Raw genomic sequence first — 23,440 nt, 5'->3', positions numbered from 1 at the left:
TCTACAGGAAATAGCTTGGTTCTCTGTAATACATGAGCAAGTTATTTGGTTTTGTGTGAAGTCTGGACTTCTGAGGATCATTATGCTAATCTATACAGTGTAACACACTACTACTATACTAGAAGGCTAATACAAAATGGAAACATATAAAATGAAGTGGATACAGTCATACCTCGGGTTGTGTTTGCTGTGGGTTGCTTTTGCTATGGGATACGAACGCTCTGAACCCAGAAGTACCGGAACGGGTTACTTCCGGGTTTCGGCGCATGTGCAGAAATGCTGAATTGCACCGCGCACATGCGCAGATAGGCACTTCAGGTTGCAGACTTTTCATGTTGCGAACAGGCCTCCGGAACGGATCCCATTCGCAACCAGAGTTACCACTGTACTGTGCATTAGAAGAGAATTTATCTGAAGTGGTGAACAGTGTTGTCAATTTTAAAAATGGGTACCCTATTTTTATTATGAAAATATAACAAACGTTAAAAGTCCAAAAATATTAAGAGATGTTTTTATGCCGATAGTTCTCTGTTGCACACTGCCAGATTGGATTAATTTTTCCTTCAAAGGGCACATTGGTTGCAAAACTAGGCTTGGGGTGGGGGTCTTTTCCTTTAGCAGGTATAGCCAAGCTGGGTCTGGTCTTGTAGGATGTCCTATAGGCTGTATTCTTCAGCCTTACAGAAACAACTACTAACGGTAGGGGTGTGATTTACACACAGGAATACATACAAGTACTGTATTTGACATCCCTCTATGCCTGCTTTCAATAAACCTTGTTTATTTTAGATGTATAAACAGTATCCTGGACTGAAGTTAGTGTTCACTTACTACACTGTGCTGAAATTAGATGGGCACTAGGGGTGTATCCAAAGTTACCCTTACCTGGAGTAGATCCGTTGACTCCCTTGGGTCCATTAATTTCCGCGATCTATTCTAACTTAGTTGCATACTGTTCTAAAAGTGTGGAAGTCAGACCGTGATCTTAAAAGTAAGTCAGGGATCGTCTTTGCTGATGCTACTCCTTTAATACGAAGTACATTTCTTCCTGGATAAAGCAGGGCTAATCAGGCTGTTTCGCGGCACTGTGTTCACACTGAATTGCCCCACCCCTTGAGAGACCAGGGTTTCACCCACCAGTATTCCATGTTTAGCAGTTTAAGGAAACGTCAGAATGCCTGTCCAGGATTACAAAACAACTCCTGAAAATGCAGTGGACTCACCCCAGCCTGGAGTGGGGCGCTTTGCTGAGAAAGCGCCTCAGGAGTGGAAGGCATCCTGCAGCGGACATGTGCGCACCCCGCCGCTACCAGCAAGAGAAGGAAGCCCGCCTTGGACTACAACTCCTGCGAAGCAATGCGGGCGGGAGGCAAGCGAGAGGGCATGCTGGGAGTTGTAGTCCGAAGCTGCTCTCATGGCCGCCTCGAGCGAGTCTTTGACTCGCTCCCTCATTAGTCTTCACCCGGGCCCAAGCGGTGGGCGTTTCTACTGCGTCACGTGACACGGAAAAGGGTGGCCGGTGATTGGCTGAAGGGAGGCGCTTCCGGCGTAGGCCGGCTTGTTTGGGTACTTATGTCACACTATGGCGGCGCGCAGAGCTGAGCTAGCGTGTGTCGACAGCAGCCGCGCTGTGGGGACCGGACCGAGTCCTGCACAGCCGCAGGAGCAGCGAGAGGGTCAAAAGAAGGCGGCGGCGGTGGCGGCGCGGGCGTCAGGAAGCGGCTCTGAGGTAAGAGCCTGCCGTTACCGTCCTCCGTTGCCCGGACTGGGGGCGCCTGCTCTCCACGCGGCCTCTGCTGCTGCTGCTGCTGCCCCGTGGCGCAGTGGAAACGGCAAGGGGCTTCTCGCAGGGCTCCCTGAGGAAATGGGGCACGGTGCCCCCAGGAGCGCCGCGCGCGCCTATCCTTCTTCGGTGTGGAGCGACTCGGGGCAGAGGCCCTTGGGGAAGTGAGGGCTTCAAGTACATTTCGGGGCGCAGGAACCGAAGCTTGGCTGCCCAGGGAGGCCGCTTGATAAACGGCAGCTCAGCTAATCCGGTTCTTGCGTTTCTCTTTCTCCCGGGGCGTTATGGCTTCCCCGCCAAAGGCAGGCAGACAGGCCGTTCTCGCGTAGCCGCACAGAGTAGTAACGACTGCAGCAGCAGGAAGAGATGTCTCTTAATAGGATTTTGTGAGCAAGTTGTTATTAATATTTTCCAGCCAGCCCTCCTTCATAGATAGGGATGGAAGTCGGATAGAACAAAATCATATCGATATGGGTTTACCATACGGCTCTCCCAGGCGTTGCTAAAGAACACCTGTTCAGAAGGAAAGCTTGCGAGTTTATGTGTGGGTATGCACTGGTTGCCCGTCTGCCTCTTTTAGCCAAACCAAAAATGCAGATCGTTTTTGCTTCTCTCTCTCATGCTGGTGCCCAGCAGCAACTGCGAAGGCCATAGGTCAGTATGGAAAGGGCAGTAAGGATGGACAAAGGCACTGAAACAGCTTTGACCAAAAGCAACACTAAAAGCCCCTGTGAATTTTTTCCCTGTTGGAAAAACAGGCTGGGTTGTGTGTGTTGGTTTGAGCACCTCACCAAGTAGTGGGCAAGAAAGCCATCCATACAACATGTCCTTAATGAAAGACAAGTGGAAATATGCTGGCTTGGACACTTGGGAGTCCTCTGTGCAGCAGCCAAGGAAGCCATTCCTCTGACCTTTCCTGATCCAGAGCCTAAAAGAGCAGATGGGGGCTTGATGGCTTGACCCTGCTTGCCAAACCAAATCTTAGCAGTTTGCTCATACAACTGCTGTATGTATCTCCACCCACTTTTCCAGCTTCAGAGTTAGAAGACTGGTTACAAATCAAGTTTGTCCAAGGACAGAGGGACACTTGTTACACTGAACAAAAAAAGACTTGAGTACAGTACTTGCTTAGATATCTATTATGTACTATTGGAAGAAAATTTTGCTTATGTGGGGTGGTAAATACCAGTAAAATGTAACATGTGAAAAAGGGTATTTGACTATATTTTGCTACATATCTGAGATGTGAGGTGTGCAAAATACAGTATGGGAAAGGGGATGACACCTTTTACTTCTCCCAGTATTCTGCTGATGTAAAATGAATTAATCATGCATACTGAACAGGAAGCTTACAACATATAATAAAAGCAACAACTGGATAAAGCAAGACTGCAGTCCTAACCCTAGTTAGTGGGGAGTTCACCACTTTGAATTCAGTATGACTTCTAAGTAGATTGTGCTGCAGAAGAATAATTTTTTAATATTAAATCTGACTAGACTCAGCTTTAGTAACAATAGCCATTTCAAATCTCACCAAATGATTAAAAGCAAAATTTTAACTGGTGCTTAAAACTCAAGGAAGGTTGGAAAAGTTCAAAAGAAAGGCTTTGTCTCTTGTAGCCACCCACCTTAGTTCAGAAGGTAGTGGCACATAGAGACATCCCAAGGTCTCAAAAAGTAGATTCCTATGCCAGCAGGCTGCAACACTTAAAGCTTTAAAATGTCAAAAACAGCAAATTTAATGTGTCCTTAAGCACATAAGAATTCTGTGAAGTTTTTAAAGATGATTCTTCTTGTTCATACCAGACAACAACAGGTATGTTCTGGACTAGCTATTCTGTTGTGAAATGTATTCACAAGGAACTTCCATAATGGATAGGAATATTTTGGTAACATCTAACATAGATTACTTCAGACCATAAATAATTTGAGAGACCATGTCACTGCAGTTTAGAAGTACAACGGATGACAATTTTGTGTGTGTTCAAAGCAAGTGTGCTATTTTCAAACCCAGAAGAGAGCGGGAAGGGCTTTTGTGCGATCTACCGATATGCATGATGACACAGAGGACAAGCTCTGCGCAAATCAGGCGTTGCCTGTATACTTATACTTTTTGCTCAGTTGCTGGGTAGGGGAGTATTTAAAACATGCTTTGAAAAGCAACTGTTCGTAACAGTTTGATGCCGGTGCTGTAGTCTTTCCATTAAATCACGTGCTTCATATCATTCTCCTACCTAAATATTTTTCCATAGGCCCCTAGCCTGTAGAGCCAGTATTATTTAGCATAGTCATAGTTTGCATCTTAGCACAGCCACGAACTCCAGTATGGTATCAATTTTGCTTTTGCTCCTAATCTAAAATAGACATAACTACCAACTAGCTCTGAGTTCTTGGTTGAAAATATATTTAATAATATATTATAGTTTTAAAATGCTTTTGCTTATTAAATACAAGTAAAATTAACAAGGCAAATTAGATCGCTCTATAGGACATCAGAATTTTTCTGATGCAAACTGAATTTTCCAAGGTGTATTCAAAAAATTTCAGAAAATTCACATTGCTGTAGAGAACATGAGATGAGTGGAAGGGCTGACTTTTCCATAGCTGAATTGCTGCATATCCATAGTTCCCCTTGCTGAGCAAGTTACAATGCATATGTTTTGGCCGAAGGCTGTATGTGTAATATATAAATTCAGGTTTGTTAACTATCAATTCTGAATTCTTACAGACTTTGTATCTAACTCTACAACAAGCAGAGTTCCAATCATGCAGTGAGACTTCCCCTTCCTCTCCTTGCACACACCCAAAATATTCTGTAGAGAGGACACCCCCCCCCAGCTGCAGAGAAAAGAAGGGGGAAATTTTGTTATACAGATGGAACAGCAGCGATGGCTCAAACCCTACCTTTTTAACAGTTTGCCCTTTATTCTTGATATTTGAATACATAGTTTGTTAGATAGCTTTTAAGTATGGATTGGAAGCAAAATATTAGTTTCTGTGTTCAAAGTAATTGTATGTGGCATGATTACTCTGAAGTTCTTTAAATCATCCAATTCAGCTCATGCATTCTGTACAAATCCTCCTTGAGAAAATAGTAAAGAGTACCTAAGCGAATGCAGCTTTTTAATTTTTACACAAGTACCACTTGAGAACAATGGGCTGCTAATACATAATATGCTGATCACACATAGCTTGTATATCTGCCTGGTCAAGGAGGGTAAATAAGCAACCAAATACTGATGGAGCATATTACTCAGTTTTAATTACCCAGTTAAAGAGGGTTAGCAAAACCAATCAAACCCTAGTTGCATCCAGATTCTAGTAAACACATTATAATCAATGGGAGTTAAATTATAGCAATCTGGATCTACTCCTTAATTATTATTATTTTACAATTTTATTACATCAGGATAAATATACAAATAATGACTATATAATTCATTACCCAACTAAATTATTGTTAGGTAAAACAAGATAAATCTAACACTGAAACAATAATTGTGCATTTGCTGTAGATTGATTTTAATGTACAAAAATTAAAGAATGACCACATTTTAACAAGCTTACTCCATTTGTTTCTTTGACCTTTAATTAGGTCATTTAACTATAGATGACAATTCCCACATGACCTCACTTCTCTGTTTAAGATGATATGCTCAGAAGTCTGCAGTATTTTGCATATAGATATCTTGCTGCTGACACAAAATGTTGATTCCTTGTACCTTTTTTCCTGTGCAGCAACAGTTTGTCTGGAAAAGAGAGGTTCTAAATAACATCATATCCCATCCCCCCACGCTATTTTCATTCCCCTTTTTTGGCCAGTCTTTACCAAAGATTCCAATAGGCTAAATTAATAGCTTTTTCTTTTCTAATAAGTAGAGCATCATATATTTTCATTACCTTAATTTCCCTTCATGATCCTATTTCAATAAAAATTGTGGCCAATATTCCATAAACTTTGCCAATCTAATCTGTAGCTTGTTTCCTAAATCTGGACCCCAGTTAACCATGCATCTCTGCCCTTATCCGCAAAGCAATTCATACCATCGATTGTGTTGATGGAATCTTTCAAATGCTGAAACTGCATATTGCTGATTTGTTACAGGGTTTTTAAACTACAGAGTAATTGAGTCGTCGGGTTTGAACATTTGGCACTGAGAGAGCGTGTGTGTGCACGTTTAAAAAAATAAAAAATAAAAACCTGGGCTGGCCTCCCATTTGGGGATGGAACGCCATTGTCCCCAAAGCAGCCCACCCTTGGCCTGCGCTTTCTTCGTCTCGGGCCGGCGGCCGGCACAGCAGATGCCGCTTCGACGTCCATTCTCCCGCGTGCGCGCCCAAGCCCCGCCCACGGGGGCGCACGCGACGGAGCTCCGGCAATAGCCGGGTATTTAAGCAGCAGGGAGCGGAAATCCCTCCTCCTCCCCTTGGCGCCGTTCTAGCCCCTCCGCCAGCGAGCTTCCGGCTTCGCAGGTTCCTCGGGTCCTCGGAGGTGGTGGTGGTGGTGGACGAGGCGGATGGCGGAGCAGGTAAACCGCTTACCGCCGCGCTCTCCTCACGCGCTCAGCTGAGCAACAGCCGCGCATCGGGACAAAAGGCGCCGGTAGTCGCCCCCCCCCCGTCTCTCGGTGCCGTCCTTTCCCGGTCCTCGCTTGTCAGGGAGGGACCTTCTTTGGTAGCATCTCCCGCCGCGCTTTTTCTGCCCCGCACAATCCTCAGTTCTTTTCAGGAGAAGTGGATTGTACCGAGGCACGGTTAGCTAGAAGCGTTTGCTCTGGCATCCCTAGCCTGCTGCTATGTCATTTGTGTAAATAATAATAATAATATATGGGGTTTTGTCGATGCCGTGTGTTAATCTCAGGACGAAATACAAAGGGGTCTTTTCCGCCTGGGTTACCTGAGCTTTTTTCTCTCTCTTCAAAGCATATGCTGCTTACTGAGGAAGAACCGCAAAACTGTAAATTTGGAAGGAGCAGCCTGGACCGGCAGCTGAGGAACAGCAAGTGCACTACGCTGAATACAATGTTGCAGCATTCAGAAACAAATTGCGATGGCGCGGAAAATGCAGGTGCGTTGGAGGAAGCAGAGGATTTTATTCCCAGAAACAGGAATGTGTTGGGAGCAGCATTCTGCCCTCAGGAATTGCGAGAGGAGACCCCTGGAAGAGAAGAGACTCGTACTGACCCACCTGATGGCCAGCAAGACCCAGAAAGTGAGAAAGGCAAAGAGAAAACCTTAGGTATATGACAGTGCTGAACCAGGATAAATAATTGCACCTTGACTTTTGAAGTTAGGTTGTCCAGCATTGAAAAAATAAAACACTTGTTTACATTTCTTGATAACATACTTAGCAGTCGAAAGAGGGGCTAAGATGGTGTGAAGTAGTGGATCCTCTGCCATAGCCCTGCCAGTTAGGACCAAAGATGTCTTTGTTGTGGCAGCTCTAGGCAGGTGCAGGAGACATGATCAGATCAGGCCCTTCTCTAATAAAATGACTGACTTAGGATCAGGTGGATACATCACTGTCCCTGATCTACCCCTGTTTTGGAACCCTATGGTAGTTCATGTCAGCAATAGCTTTTCAACAGCCTGTGCTTTTGGTAGTCACAGTGGAGGCCTCTGTGGTAGTGGAGTATCTCCCCCCATGAGCAGAACCTGGCAGAGAGACATTTCCACTCAAGCCTAACTCCCTCTCACAGTGCTGATCAGGGGATTAGGACACCCAACAGAAGGTTCTTCTACCACCTTGCTCTTTGCTTTTTTCCCTTTGCTTTATCGAAGCTAATTTTAGAAAATGATGAGACATTCTGATAACTGGAGAATAAGACTATGTTCTACCTTCAGTGTTGGAGGCAGTATGCTGGGAATCTGAACTGGGGAGATCACTGTTCTAGTCAAGTCCTGCTTGTGGGCTTCCCATAGGCCTCTGGCTCACAATGTGAGAATAGGATCCTAGTCCAGATATGCCTTTTGCCTGATCCAGCAAGACTCTTCTTATGTTTTTTATGGTACTTTGAAGAATACCTTGTTCTGTTTCATCACTTTGTCTTCGATGTAGAGATCTTAAGAAATGTTCAGTATTCCTACTGTATCAAACTTCTTAGGCCCTTTTTCAGTAATCTGGCCTTGTACTAAAGTTCTTGTTGCTTTTTTGTTGATAATTGCCTAATACTTTGCAATTTCTAGGCATAATTATAAATGTTCTATGTTCTGCTATCAACATATGTTATTCAGAGAACAAAATGTTCTGATAATACTTCTAAAATACTTTTCTTCTTGGTCTGTAGGGAAAGAAGTACTCTTATTGATGCAAGCTTTAAATACTCTTGCTACTCCAGAAGAAAAGTTGGCTGCACTCTGCAAGAAATACGCTGATCTGGTAATTATGTACTACAATCAAAGTCACATGCTTTCTCTGTAGTTGCAAATTAACTCTGTAAACATGCATAGGTATCTTAGCACTGGAGTTTAATTGCTTTGAATGTTGCTACAACCAATAGAAACAGATTGAAATGTCAGATGTCAAGAACAACTAAATGTCTTAACGTTGTTATTTGCACCGTTTCTATACTGCTTAATATCACCTTGGTAAAAGCTTATTATAACAGAATCATGGAAAAAATATTTTGTATATGTATGTTATTTGGCACTGTCCTCTCAAAAGTGAGGGAACATTTTAAATGTAAAGCTCATGGTTGCATGTTAAGACATTTGGTTTTGATAAAGGTGAGGAAGCAGTACTATACTTTCTGTTGCCTCTATTGCTGCTTCATTCAAAGACTCTCTAATTCAGGGGTGGGAAACCTGTAACTCCAACACCCATCAGCCCCAATCAGCACAAGTCAGAAGCAATATAGTGCAGCAGCAACTGGACAGTCATAAGTTCCACACCCAAGCTGTAATTGGAATATGTATAAATGCAGAGGAAATGGTATTTACATGTGTTTTGGCTAGTTGTCAAGACATCAGCTATCATTCAGATGTATTGTTGACTGCAAGATTGCCTGTTCCTTCTCTCATGCACAATGGATAATTCCCATACACACAAATTCTTAGAGAAAAGAGTGTATGCAATTTCTGTTTATGTGGAATCATGCCCCTAGTTCCTGGGTTGTATCCAAAATGTCCGCGTGACAGCAGACTGGACTTCTGCTTATGCAACAGGTCTTCTCCTTCCCTCTGCACACACCGCAGATCTGCTGTGTATTCAATTCATAAAATGTTTAGAATGTAACAAATCTTGAGTAGGAGATTCTCTAGATGGAGGTCAACATAGAATAGGTTGTCTATGTGCACTTACTGTCTTGTCAGACAAAACATTGTAAAAGATTTGCTGAGAAACTTGCCTTAATTCATGGTAGGACAATGTGGAAAGAAGAAAGGATTGTGGATTCCAAAGTCACAAGATTCTGAAAGAAACTAGCACTCTGAATCTTGTTCTGAAGCTAGTTCAGAAGTAAACAGGCATAATGGTTATAGGTGTATGCATTGTGGTGGCTGAGTTGATGGGGGTAAGGACACCTGGCCATCACCACAGTCCAAGCTTCCAGTTATACTACAAGGGTAGCAAAGATTGCAAACTAAAATAACTGGGAGGTGTTGACCCTCTTCTTTAAAATAGGTCTCTCCACTCTGGATAAGAGACCCCCGCAGTCCTCAGTCTTACCTGAATTTATTATGCTCATTTATAATGAAATGAAACAGATAATCCAAGTGGATAGCTCAGTTTGTTAGTATGTGGTGCTGATAACTCCAAGGTTGCAGGTTTGATCCCCATATGGGACAGTTGCATATTCCTGCATTGCAGGAAGTTGGACTACATGATCCTCAGACTCCCTTCAATTTCTACAATTTTATTATTCTGCAACAAGTTGTGATTGTGAGGTTCTGGTTCTGTTGGCTTATGGCATATTCTGTATTTGATAAATAAAAAATAAAAAAATTCCTTCCAGTAGCTCCTTAGAGACCAACTAAGTTTGTTCTTGGTATGAGCTTTCATGTGCATGCACACTTCTTCAGATACACTAAAACAGAATTCACCAGACCCTTATATATAGTGAGAGAGTGGGGAGGAGTATTACTCAGAAGGGTATATATAAGGGTCTGGTGACTTCTGTTTCAGTGTATCTGAAGAAGTGTGCATGCACACGAAAGCTCATACCAAGAACAAACTTAGTTGGTCTCTAAGGTGCTACTGGAAGGAATTTTTTTATTTTTTATTTTGTTTTGACTATGGCAGACCAACACGGCTACCTACCTGTATCTGTATTTGATAGCAGTCTGTGAATTAAAAACAAATGCAATCTGTTGGAGAGTGTAGCTACAATAAACCACTTCCGTTCTAAAGGAAAATGGCAAAGAATAGGTTGGGTTTTGTTTAATCTCTTCTTTTTCTCATTTAGTTGGAGGAGAGCCGAAATGTTCAAAGGCAAATGAAGATGTTGCAGAAGAAACAAGCACAGGTTGTGAAGGAGAAGGTCCACTTGCAGAGTGAGCACAGCAAGGCCATTCTAGCACGCAGCAAACTGGAATCTCTCTGTCGTGAGCTTCAACGCCATAATAAAACTTTAAAGGTCAGTTTGATAAGATAGCACATGAAGCAGATTCTGAGAGCAATATGATTTTCTAAAAATAGGGTGGCTGCCTGGGATATATCTAAACAATAGTATAGCAAAATGGAAAACAATTGGGAATGGATGGAAACATTGAGCACCAGTTTAGTTTATTCCTTGATGCTATGTTCTAGCAAAGATGCTTGATCCTCTAGTCTAGGAGTTGACCGCTGGTTATCCCCTGGAAATGAACAAGGATGTTAATACATTTTACACTGGGACCCAGGGATAAGAGGCTAGAAAGCAGGTGGGCTTCTCTCAATTTGTGTCCAGCTCTAAACCCATATTGGATGCAATGAATTATTGTAGGTACCGACAAGGATGTATTAGTAAGAGCACTTGAGATGATTAAGCAGCATACAGAATGGTGGTTTGGGGTATTGTCTTGCCAAAGGCAAGGTGGTTCTTTTAAAATGAGATTCAGAAGCAATACAAAATACACAAGTGAGTAAGAAGATTTAGAGATTTTATTCCAAAACAGCAAGCTGTGTATACGTACCAAGCAAGCACTTCAACTCTGCCACTTGGAAGCCCTTAAGAAGCGACAAAGCGACTCCCCCGGGTAACCTCAGTTTGAACGGCCTGTGGCCAATCAATCCATGAACGAGCTTCAAAAAAAACCTCTGCCCAAACTGTCTAATTTTATAGATAGCCTGTGTGGCTTCCAAGACTGGTTACGTGCAGATCATCCATTAGCCACCCCTTCCCAATGCCTCACTTTCTCAAAACAATGTCTAACATCAAAGAAGGTACCTAGCATTATCCTCCACAACTGATGAAGGAAACTGGGGGAGTAGGGGCGGCCTTCACCTCCTCCCAACGTTCTCAGGACATTAAAAACTGTTCTCACACCATCAGAAAACTTAACAAGAGTGAAGGGAGGGGGAAGGAACAGGAAGGGTAACAGTGTCAGTTCACTAACTCCTTGATACAATTTTTTCCTTCTGGATGCATTTCCCATACAAGTATATAGAGAATAGGGGAAAGGTGCATCTGTGATGGTTGTAAAAGCATTGCTTGATACTTGTTTGGAACAATAATTGTAGATACAAACTCCAACTTTAGTTTACTGTATCCATGAATTTGTATTTCTCCTTTAGTTCTGCTTCAGAAATTGGAAGACTCCCTGGTGCCCCCCCCCTACTATGCCCACCCCTCCATCCCTGTTCCCAGCTCTGGAAATCAGTTTTTGACTCTCTCTGACACTCTCTAGCATCCTTTGAGGAGATTAGTTCTGTAAGTGACAAAGAAGCCCCAGCCCCATTTAAGGAGATCTGCTGGTGCCTCCTGCTGCATTAAAAAGTCTAGTCTATGTGATGCAGTATCCCATAGTGCCCTAGCAAATTGCACAATGGGGGAAAGCCCATTACTAGTTGTAAAGCACATCTTTGCATGCAGAAGGTCCCAGGTTCAATCCCCCTCTGCCAGAGGACTCACTGCTACTGGTTTAGATGGGCCAGTGGACTCTGTATCAGGAGGTTTCTTAAGTTCTTGTGCTCTGATCAAGTGGGGGAGGAGATGGAGGGCAAGGCAATACTATTCTGTTCCTAGCTGCTGTGCAGATAGCATCACTCCCAAGTGTGAACTGTATCCTTCCCTTATTCCATCCTGAAGTTAAAGCCACGATATTGTTAGGACTTTGGGGAGTAGCTGTAGTGACATGCAACTGTTTTAGAAAAAACAACCTGATTCTTCAGTTAGATCAGCTCTTAATTCATGGAAATGTGCTACTACTCACTTTTGTTGATGTTTGTAGGTAAGTAGAAGTTAAAATTAGGATGTCCTACTAGTCCCATCAGTCACAAAGTTTGACCAGCTTGGTTCTAGATAAGAGTTATTTTGCATACTATGCGCTTGTACTTCAATGGAGGCAGGAGCCTGTCTGCTTATTTAAGGTAGGAGCAAGAACAGCAAGTTGGACGTCATGCTGGGTGTTGGTGTAGATCTTGTGGTGGCTATTGATTCTCATGAGGCAGAGGTGTGGAAGCACAACAGCAAAGGCCCTGCTGTGGAAAACAATTGATAGCTCCTTGTTTCCCCAAAATATAGACTTGCTTCCTTCAGTAGAAACCAACCTATTTTGCAGATGAAGTGACAGTAACTGTCTGGTGCTAGTAGCTGCTGGTACATGGAAAATAATTTATTTATAAGCTGCTTTCTTTTGCTGATTCAAGCTCATAGCCACCACTTCTCCAGTTCAAGAGGTATAACTTAATAATTGTGCCTCAGCAACAAAACCTACTGTGAAACTTCTGTATACTGGTTGGAGAGCAAAACAGTGCATGTTCATGTGTATTGTAGGCAAATTGTTCCAGAGAAGTAGAAGCTAGCATCCATTCCAAGGGACTAAAGCATTAAGATGACATTGGCCTGATTTTTTTTATTGTTGTCCAAAATAATTAGTAAAAACGCGTTGCTTTAATCTCTCTTGGTAAAAGGAAGAGAACATGCAACAAGCCCGTGAAGAGGAAGAGAGACGTAAAGAAGCAACTGCCCACTTCCAGATCACACTAAATGAAATTCAGGCGCAGCTGGAACAGCATGGCATACACAATGCAAAGCTTCGTCAGGAAAATATTGAATTGGGGGAGAAGTTGAAGAAACTTGTAGAACAATATACACTGCGAGAAGAAGTAAGTGAATTTATTAGTCCTTCGCTGTTTTAGACATTGCTTTGTTACTCATATTCAATAGCATTTCATTTTGGAATATTATAGCTTGATGATAAATTATCTCACATGAACATATTTACTCTTAGGTTTGAATGTGATGCAGTAGCTTCTGACTGCAGGATATATATTTGACAAAGTACTGTAATTAATAATCAAAGGTCACACTTAGAAGGAAGGAGATGTCATTTAAAGCTTGACTTCATAAGATGCAGTACTTTCACGCTATAAAGAAATACAGAAAGGACTACAAATTCTACTTACCTCAACTTAGGAGCAAATGTTTGATCTATACAATGTTTCTGTATAGCAGTGTGGGGAACCTGTGGTCCTCCACCTGTGCTCTTGACTCTATAATCCCTGTCCATTGGCCATGATGACTGGGGCTGATGAGAGTTGCAGTCCAGCAGTATCTGGAAGGCCACAGGTTCTGGCTCTTTCAGACACTCTGGGTTGTATTCAGAGTTGCCTTTCAGCGAATGGAATAGTTCCTTCAATTTACAGAGAGGGCTGAGCTCCAGTGGAGGCTCTGCTGAAGGAACAAGGAGGGCCATTATTTTCTCTGGCTCCACCCTCAGCACGCCATATCATCTCTTACTTTGTGATGGAGTGTCCATTAACCCCCTGCCCTCCAATCAGCAGGTGTCAGGGGAAGGAAGAATTCACAAATGTTGCTTTCTTCCATAGTACTGCCCCATGTTCTGCTCGGTGCAGCTCTAAATCAAACCCTCTCTTGTCCTGCCCTTCCTCCTGGAAGCAAGGGGGTGGTACACATGGTAAATTGGGTTGAGAGAAAGTACCAGTCCAAGAGTTACCTTAAGAATGAACACATACAGATATTATCCATTTTACATTTTAAAAATGCTGTTGCATTCCTTCAGGGATCCCTAAGACTCTTATTGAAATTTCATAGGGTTTAAATTGCACCAGTTAACTAATCAGAAACTCGGAATGGCATAATAAAATTATTATTATTATTATTATTATTATTATTATTATTATTATTATTATTTGCCACCCTCTCCAAACTTCAGTTACTGCTTGTTCTATTTAGTATTGAATAATCCACTGTATATTGTGTCTTGCAGAGTTAATGTTGCTAAATAATACTGTATGAAATGGCTGCACTTCTCATTTTTGATCCTGCTCCTTAATAAAATAAAAAAGCCTCTACTATAAATCAAGCTATTAAACATTTCCTCAAGCCCACTTCTGCTTACTTGTTTTTGAAGTGCCGCAGATATTCTGTGTTAGAATCAGAATTTATGCTTGTGGGGTGTATGTGCAGCACCTATTGCTTAATGGTGTAATCATGTGCATGTTTACTCAGAAGTAAGCCTACTCTGTTAAACAGGATTATTAAGCATAGGATTGCAGCCTGCATGTGTTTCGTCAGTCATACGTTGGTGGTGGTCACTTCAATTTCAAGGGTTTTTTTGATGGTGTCGAGACTGCTAGCATGTGTTTTCCAGGTTAAGCATGGCTTTCCGTATGTGGTGGTGGACAGTTAGTTAAACCAGGTAAGAGCCATGATGAAGATGAGGGTAACAGTTTGAAGTAAAAAAAAAAAATAGTCTGAAATCCAAATCCAGTTTTGAGTCTTTTTAAAAGGTTTGCTAGGTATTGATGGTACCAACGTTCATGCTTTCTTCTAGCACATGGACAAAGTCTTCAAGCATAAAGAACTGCAACAGCAGCTGGTGGATGCCAAGCTTCAGCAGACAACTCAGCTTATAAAAGAAGCAGAAGAGAAGCATCAGAGAGAGAGGGAGTTTGTAAGTATTTCTGATTGCAAGAAAAGTATTTGGATATGCCTAAATTTTCTCTCTGGTAGTAACTTGGTACAGTCGTGCGTTTTAGGCCTGAAACTATAACTAGAACAAAAGGTAAACTGCTCTATTTGAATGTTCTGTCTTGTGCTTACTGTATGTTAGCAAACTTATCAGTAATCTGTATAGGTCATAAGTCCTCTAGAATGGGAAGTTTGGCAACTTCTACACAGTTCACTGGCATGGAGTAAATTTGTAGCACTAAAATGTATAATATATAAATAATAAAAATTATGTATGCATGTATTTGTACCCCACCCATCTGACTGGGTTGCCCCAGCCACTCTGGGCAGCCTCCAGCACATATAAAAACATAATAAGACCTTAAACCTTAAAAAGCTTCCCTATGCAGGGCTGCCTTCAGATGTTTCCTAAATGTTATATAATTACTCATCTCCTTAACATCTGATGGGAGGGCATTCCACAGGGTGGGCACCACTACTGAGAAGGCCTTTGCCTAGTTCCCTGTAGCTTCACTTCTTGCAGTGTGGGAACTGCCAGAAGGCCCTCTGTGCTGGATCTCTACGGGCTGAACAATAGGGGTGGAGACGCTCCTTCAGGTATTCATATCTATGCAGCTTTGTTTCTTGCTGGTCTCATAACCTCTTAGCCTAGTAATGCATTTCTACATTATTTCTTCTTCTGCTAGGAATAAATACAAATGTTTTAACTCTTGATGGCTGGGATGCCTAGCAGTTTTATGAGAGTATTTTTTAAAAATGCTACAAGAAAATCTTTAGATTAACATATTTATAATTCCATAAATTCAAAATATTTTGAACAGATATTCTGTAGTTACTCAACAAAAGCTGTGTATTTTTAGTGAACAATTAAAGTATGTTGCGGAACACCAGATCATCACATTGTGTGATCCATGGTGCATTAAATTCTTCAGTGCACTTAAACTCAAAACATCTTTCCAGTGATGTTCATCCAAAACCAAACCTTTGCCTTTGCAAATAAAAATCTGTAGTAGTGTTGTAGGATCTCCAGTAGTTAGGATATAGTAACCAGTGATACTATATCTTATATACTACAGGAGTGGAAATCTGCAGTAGTGTTAATAGGAACTGCTAAACAAAACCAAATAAGACCGGCCAAATATGTTCATATTTTTGAACTTATTTGTAAATTTGTCTCACTTTAGTTTCATGTATCACCACTTTAATTGACCTTAAGAAAACAAATACATTTGTTCTGATTGTGTTTGAAAAAAATTGCTCTGAATTTGAATGCTGGCAGGTAGGTTTCTTCGTCTTCTGCCAATAAATAACTTTGTTTCAAACCTCTTTTACATAAAATAGGAAGAATAAAGGCTTAGCAAAATGTAGATAATGTGCTTTCTTTGGTATAAAGGTAATGTAAAGACAATAAAATTTTCTTCCTCTTCAGCTACTAAAAGAGGCTACTGAGTCTAGACACAAGTGTGAACAGATGAAACAGCAAGAAGCTCAATTAAAACAGCAGGTAAACTAATTTAAACATTTGCTGCATTGAGGATGTTCATGACTTAGTTACAGACTTGATTGAGAAAATTATTTGTTCTCTTAGAATTTCGAAAACATTTTCAGAAACTAGCAAATCAGTGAAACAAGTTGGAAACCCACAAGAAGCCCCTGGGAAAGGGAAGATAAAACAGTTGGGAAATTCTACCCCCCTTGCATAATACTGCAAGATTGGTGAACTCTTGAGATAATGAGTAGCTTTCTGCTCACCTAGCTCCCTAAATCTGTACTGGGGTTTCCCCCAACTTTTCCAACTAGATTTGGGGGAGGGGCACATGAAAGGAGAGGGACTGGTTCTGTTGCACAAGGGGAAATCCTTGCACTAGATTGAGCCTATTGTTATTGTTAGAAAACATTTTATTAACTCATTTCTTCTGATGGCGCTGGGAACATTTTGGCTGGTCTTTGGCAAATTCACAGGACTATTATTTTTCCCCAAGGTGGCTGTTTTTGGGCCATAATGCAGGTAACTTGTGAAACCATTCTTGTGAGTGGGTTTATCACTTTAAGTGGCTCCTCTTATGTCATGCTAGGTAAGTCTCAAAAATCAGACTTTCCTAGTGTATGATGATCCCACTAACAAGAATAGATTTTAATATGAACCTCCACTGCATGATGACATGTGGAAAAGTTCTACCTTGTGGCAAAAAGTTCTAATGCCTTGGTTCTTGGTTTGGTAGTGCCCTGCCTAAATCTAAATGCTGCTGGATTTACTTCTTTTTTCCCAATGCTTACTAATAGTGCATGGGAAAGTACCCCTGAGAAACTCAACGCTGAAACAAATTGCATACTAACCTATAATACTGGCAATGACTTAACAATATTAAAACCATTTTTGTGCACCCTGTGGCTTGGCTTTTTTGTTCTATGCCTTTTTCTGCAGCTTAAAGTAAAAGAGATCTTGGTCAATAGTGGCACAAGTAAGCAGTTCAATTGGGAATTTAGTTTCTAGAGTGATTTTGGCAAAAACATGTCTTGTGTGGTGTCCTGAAAGGTGTGTAATGGATTTACATTTCACGTTTGGTGGAGGACTGATGAGATATGTTCACCCTTGACAGCCCAACCACTCATGAACTTGTTATTCCTGTAGTACTTTCCCTTCCACCTCAAGTTTTGCATCATTATTGCATACTATGCAAATAAAAGAATTTGTATTACTTTAATATGGGTTAGGTATCCTACACACGTCTACTCAGGAAAAAGCACCATTAAGTTCAGTGGAACTTTCTCCCAGGTACCTGTGTGTAGCATTGCATCCTTAATCTGTTGATTCTAAGAGAGGAGTGGGAGAACGAATGGTTAGTTTGCAAGGTTTTTCCTAGGGCATGTGCATAGGTGGTGGTTGAGTTTAAAACTTGAGTGAATAGAGCTTATATAAAAGTTCTTCGGGGGGAAATGGGCTCAAAGCAATTCACTTCAGTGGGACTACTCATGAGTAGGACTTAGTTGACTACAACCCAGCAAAACAATCCTTTATTCTCATTATTGTTAACTCCTTTAGCATGCTTTTATGCTTTGAAAGCCACCTCATCCTTAGGTAATTGTCACATAAGTGAAGTTCAGTCTTTTGAAATCACATATTTCACTGTTTACCAAGTAGTGGAATTTCCATTTTGTGGCTACTGCATTTTATGTGTAACTCCAAATATTGCACGTGTATAGAGGACTTAAGCATTGTCTCCTTCAGCTTTCTCTCTACATGGATAAATTTGAAGAATTCCAGACAACAATGGCAAAGAGCAATGAACTTTTCACAACATTCAGGCAAGAGATGGAAAAGGTACTTCATTTACATGTATTATTTTCTGATCTGCCTCATTCATTCATTCATTCATTCATTTACAGTGGGGAGATAGTAGTAAGGCTGCAGCCTTTTCAGTGGAGGCTGGTCCATTAGGGTGAATGGGACAGTGCCCCACCAACCTTACTCTCCCCCTATCCAGCTCCCAACCACCTGCCTGCCTCCAGGGTTGGCATTTCCTGTCAGAATCCTTCACCTCAGCCTCGGTTTTGACCTTGTGGAATGCAGCAGGGAGGCAGGCAGACACAAAACTAGAATGAGTTGGTTCCACCTCCCATAGACACTTGCTACGGTCCGCCCTCCCAGTCCCAGTGGCCGAATCCTGTATACATTCACCCAGGAATAAGTCCCATTGAACTTAGTGAAACTTAACTTCTGAGAAAAGAGGTATAGAATTGCACTGTGAAAGACCTAGCTAGCCTGTGCACATCTTAATTATTGAAATCATCACTGTTAAAGTTGTTAATGATTTTAATTACTAAAATGCCAATAACTGAGTGATCTTGGTATGCTTTTCTTGTGGGAGATATTATAGTGCACTTAAAACAAAAACAAAAACCTTTAAATGAAACATTTAGGGAGCACTGGGGAAGGAGAGGAGAGAAAATTCCATTGCACAAGGGAAAATCCTCCTACTGATGGAAATTCACCTTAGCACTGTAATGTCTTTTTTCAGTTTAACATCTCATTTTAAACAGTGAGATTGAGTGACTTAAGAATAAAGAGGCATTGAGAGTTAAAAGGTAGGCTTGGCTAATCTTACGCCTCAGGCACCAGCTGGCTGAGGCTCATGGGAGTTGGTGATCACCAAAAGGTTAGTCGTGGTTAAGGTTAAGTAGTGAAATGTTATTGCTTAAATGAAATCAATAACTTTAACGTTTCAGATGACCAAGAAAATAAAAAAACTGGAAAAAGAAATAATAGTTTGGCGCACAAAATGGGAAAACAACAACAAAGCTCTCTTGCAAATGGCTGAAGAAGTGAGTATTAGGTTTCATGATTAAAATTTCAATGTGCCTTATATATTATGCAGGTAGCCTGTTTTTTGTATAGCTTTGTAGAATGTGAAGTTGAATCAAAACCACCAGGTCTCCAACCCATCATTGGAAAGCAGACTGTACAAAAGTGGCTGAGAAAGGCTTTACATTTTTTATGTTTGTGGATAAGCTTGTTAATGTCATGAACAATACAAATAACTTGGCTGTCTTGGTGAAAAAAATTATTTTGAATAGATCTCTTCAATCATATTCTAAATACATTGGGGAGTGTATGCTGCTAAGTGATTTCACTAGTGCAGTGGAACTTGCCTTCTCTATGTACCCCTGCACCCTTCCCAAATCTGCACCAGAGGGTTGGTGGGACCCCAGAACAGATTTAGGGGATTCACAGAGGGAGGGGAAGTTCTGATGCACAGCCAAAAGTCCTTGCACTAGCAGAAGCTCTTTGTTCTGTACTGCCTGTTGTCTTTCTTTTTCTCTCGTGAAATAGTTACCAGTTATTTTTATACAAATCACTTTTATTAATATCTTCTGGTAAACAAGGGGGGCCCTGCTTAATGCTTCTGAACATATAATTTATAATAATGTTTCTGAACATTTCAAGTATTTCTAGCATGATCTTCATTGTAATGGAGGGTACAACAATATATAAATGAAAACCCACCAAACATGCAATCCTAAAATAAAAAGAGCAGATAATATTACAGCAACCGCAGCAACAAGAAGAAGAAGAATCAGAAACAGGTCACACAAATGTCATCATATGCAATCTCTTGCTTGTTTTCTGCAGAAAACAGTGAAGGACAAAGAATACAAAGGCTTCCAAATAAAACTGGAGCGTTTGGAAAAGCTGTGCAGGGCTCTTCAAACAGAAAGGAATGAGCTGAATGAGAAGGTGGAAGTTCTTAAGGAACAGGTTTCTTTAAGAGAAACAGATGTTGATCTAGCTGTGCATGTGTTGCAGTCATGCACACTCAATTCGCATGAGGAACTGGGGAGTTCTACCAATGGAGCGCAAGAAGGAATTCAGCCAGATCCCGAATCATCAGTGGCAAATGAGGGCTCTGAAAAAACTGTTTGCCTGGATTCCATTCCTACTGCAGATTTTGTTGACTAAAAGTGTAAACACTGTATTGAGAGATATATTTTGTGTATAACTAACTGGTGGTGGTAACTATTAGTTTTGTGGTGAAAATTTTCTTACTTTTTCTACCATATCTGTATTTTCTTAGAACAGAACTTGCCTGGTACAGGAAGCTGCATAGCGGCTATTGAATAGCTTATCTATAAATTTTCCACAACTGTGTTGCACATCTGCCTCGTTTTTTAAAACAAACTATCATAAAGGATGCATGCAGATTCCTTCCTTCTGACCCCATAGCACACATCACCATGTCATCTAAGACTCGTGTACAAATTTAACATCATGTCAGGGGAACAACAAGTGTCACAGACTCGGTTTGGGGGTGGGGGGAGGGAATTGTTGCTTCTATTAAGTGAATTAAGGCTTAGTATTTAATTGTAATGACCAAATACTACAGTGAACTATAATTGGAGATGTGATGGCCAGTGGAAGCTCATTACTGGATTCATATATGTATGAACAAAACTAAAAACTCTTACAGGGTTTAGTGTAGCTGCAGTCTTGCCTACAGCTTTGAAATCTATATAATTTTGCAACTGGAAAACAGGGTGTACAACTCACATATTTCTCAGGATTGTCCTGCACAGTCAATTCATTGATGGAGTGACTGTTGCCTGACCTGTTAAAGTGAAGAAACAAGGGAAGAAAACAAGCACTCAAAAGTTTGTCCAATTAACCACTGACCAAAACTAAGGTGTATTTTGAGCACTTTTGCATCATCCTGGAGATAAAACCTTAATAGTTAAAATCTACTGCCTACAAATGCATGTGTGTAGTTGTGGCTTGTCTGATAAAACAAAATGCAATAGGTTTTTGGTTTGTGGGTACTAGGCAAAAGTACTTTTTTCTGCCATTATTTCTTCACTAGGTTTGGTGCCTAATTAGCGTGAAGTAATGAACAGCTACAAAGGTGTTCATCACTGAAAATGGATGTAATGATCAATAACACTCCATCTGTTGGTCCCTTTAGTAGACAGTACAGCAGACCATAATGCACATATTTGACTGGAAACATGTTCCCATGAAAACGTACTTGCCTATTTAGCAAGGATAGGTCAGAGAATAGATAATACAGTTTGTCATCTATCTATAGTGATGGAGGGGGAATACTCTGATCTATTTTCTCAACTATTGTTTTTGTAAAATAAAAACATATGACTAGATAAAACACACCTGTAAGCAAAAGTGCCTTCTGGTATCTATAGGTTACCTGGTAGATTTGGCACATCAGTTTATGTTCACTAATATACAGCAAGCGAGGCTCCACTTTATTTCTGTTGCGTTTGTGGTTAGTGTTGTGAATGTAGATTGACCTGGAAAAGCCCAGATACCCTCATAATTTGGACTTGTGTTTCTTTTATTTATTTAAAAGACAGGGACCAATAGTGTTTTCTTTGTTAATGTTAGGCAGAGTGCTATTAGGTCAGAAGCTGCTGTTTAACTCTGCCTTGCAGTTAGTAGCTTTCTAGTTGCTGGTTGTTTTCAAAAATACAAATACTCCTATTTCTGGTATTTAATTTGGTTTTCATTTTTAAGGGATTTCTGACTCAAGCACATAACTGTTGGCAGGTTCTCTCCTTGCCTACCCATTCTCTCTTGAGTTGCAGATTACTTGAATGTTCAGGCTATGTTGCTATGTGCTACCCTTTTCCTGATGAAATGTACAGAATGGAAATAGATGTCTTGAAAGGAAATAAAGGTTGGATCACACCTACTGAATGTTACCTAATACCATTGAGCAAAATCAAATTGGCATCTGCAATGACCTATTTTGGAAACTGGCCAGTTAATATTCCTTTTAAGGTGCATTTGCAGTTTTTTCTTTTCTTTTTTTGGTATGCATTTCAAGTACAGTAAAAGAAAGCAAAGCTGGTGGGAGGTTTACAGTGAGGAAGGGTAGAATGAGCTTTGTCAGTCATAACCATTTGATGGTAATTGATTCTGGAGAGAAATTTTCTGGTGTTTCCTTTAAACAAAACAGACAAAAACCCTTGTCCAATACTTTAAAGCATATATGTGGAAGCAAAGACGTCATACCGGTAGTAATTAATTTGAAACTGAATGCAATTTTGAAGGGCAGAACTGCAATGTATTTGAACCATCCCACCCCACCAACCCAATGTCTGTGGTTGCCTTGCCTGTAGCCAGAATTGGTGTAATGTTTGCTCTCTTTAGAGAAGAGTAGACTTTGGGTCCCGGTGCATTAAAAATTGCTTCCACGTTATAGCTAAAAACACCCTAAGTATTGTGGCCACTAATACTTAAAAGGAATTGAATTGAATTGACTATTCTTTCTGTTTCCTGTCTTTTCTAAGTGTAGAACTAAATTTTGTTTCCTGAAATCTTAAGACATTCCATACATTGACCAGTGAGAGGGCCAGTATGGGATAAGCTCAGTCCTTGTCTGATCTGGAATTGCACTGCTGTTCTCCAGCTCTTTTTCCAGTGTACTTCACCTGTACAACCCATGCTTACCACAGACAGCTGCTTTAATATGTGAATTCCAGTAATCATGTGCTAAGTTTAAGGCTGTTGCTTGTACCGTCCATCTCTTTATACCTTTTGCAATGATGCGTACAGTGTAGGGGGGGGAGTACACTGTTTTTCCTATTGCATAACCGGTGGTTCAAATGCAGTTATCTGCCGATTAAGCCCTTGAATCTTAAACTATTCTCACACAGGACCCTCAAAGCCAACACGCTTTTTCATTTGTAATTCTTAAGTGTATTTACATATATGCTTGGGGGCTGTATCTTTCCAATCCATTGTCCTCTCTTTATTACACCTGGTTATGTTACCGTTCAGTTCTCAGGTGTTGCAGAAAATCTACCTCTTCAGACTGTAGATGGAAATAACTGTGAAAAGTGATGCAGATATTTAGTTTGTGCTGAACACTCTGCTTTATTTTTACAACCCATACCTGCTTTCATGAAAAAGAAATGCTGAATAAATAGCCAGTCTTGTTTTTGCTTTTCAAGAACATTTTGTAGAGATTTTTCACTAATGTGAATCTGAAATTTTATCTACTCAGTTATGTATAAATTAAGTAAATATGTGTGCTTAATATACTAGGCTATGTGTCTTATTTTTTTTTTAGAG

At 40.8% G+C, this 23,440-nt stretch overlaps 2 protein-coding genes across 9 annotated transcripts in view; one reads left to right on the top strand and one right to left on the bottom strand.

The window, feature by feature from the left end:
* Window positions 1–1,358, bottom strand: part of CTPS2 (CTP synthase 2) — a 66,864-nt gene extending 65,506 nt beyond the window's left edge. For 3 of the 6 annotated variants that reach the window (XM_033147348.1, XM_033147347.1, XM_033147349.1), the window contains exon 1: window positions 1,224–1,358. In XM_033147348.1, coding sequence (XP_033003239.1) covers window positions 1,224–1,291 — 68 coding nt within the window. In that variant the 5' untranslated portion in view covers window positions 1,292–1,358. The remainder of the gene's footprint in view (window positions 1–1,223) is intronic. The other 3 variants (XM_033147351.1, XM_033147350.1, XM_033147356.1) reach the window with 2 other exon arrangements.
* A 207-nt stretch (window positions 1,359–1,565) lies between these two features.
* Window positions 1,566–22,314, top strand: TXLNG (taxilin gamma). 3 transcript variants are annotated; one of them, XM_033147346.1, is made up of 10 exons: window positions 1,566–1,729; window positions 6,707–6,851; window positions 8,071–8,162; window positions 10,186–10,356; window positions 12,834–13,028; window positions 14,720–14,839; window positions 16,286–16,360; window positions 18,086–18,178; window positions 19,084–19,179; window positions 19,988–22,314. In XM_033147346.1, exons 1-10 carry the CDS (start codon window positions 1,583–1,585, stop codon window positions 20,312–20,314), a joined length of 1,461 nt encoding a protein of 486 aa, XP_033003237.1. In that variant the 5' UTR covers window positions 1,566–1,582; the 3' UTR covers window positions 20,315–22,314. The 3 variants fall into 3 exon arrangements, with proteins under 3 accessions (XP_033003237.1, XP_033003235.1, XP_033003236.1); XM_033147344.1 differs by having other exon boundaries at window positions 6,707–7,022; XM_033147345.1 differs by lacking the exon at window positions 1,566–1,729 and adding an exon at window positions 6,215–6,312 and having other exon boundaries at window positions 6,707–7,022.
* The last annotated feature ends 1,126 nt before the right edge of the window (window positions 22,315–23,440 follow it).

This window comes from Lacerta agilis, chromosome 4, assembly GCF_009819535.1.
Source record: "Lacerta agilis isolate rLacAgi1 chromosome 4, rLacAgi1.pri, whole genome shotgun sequence".
NCBI classification, from domain to species: domain Eukaryota; kingdom Metazoa; phylum Chordata; class Lepidosauria; order Squamata; family Lacertidae; genus Lacerta; species Lacerta agilis.
The sequence above is the reverse complement of the archived record's forward strand: the minus strand, read 5'-3'. Positions and strand labels throughout refer to the sequence as shown.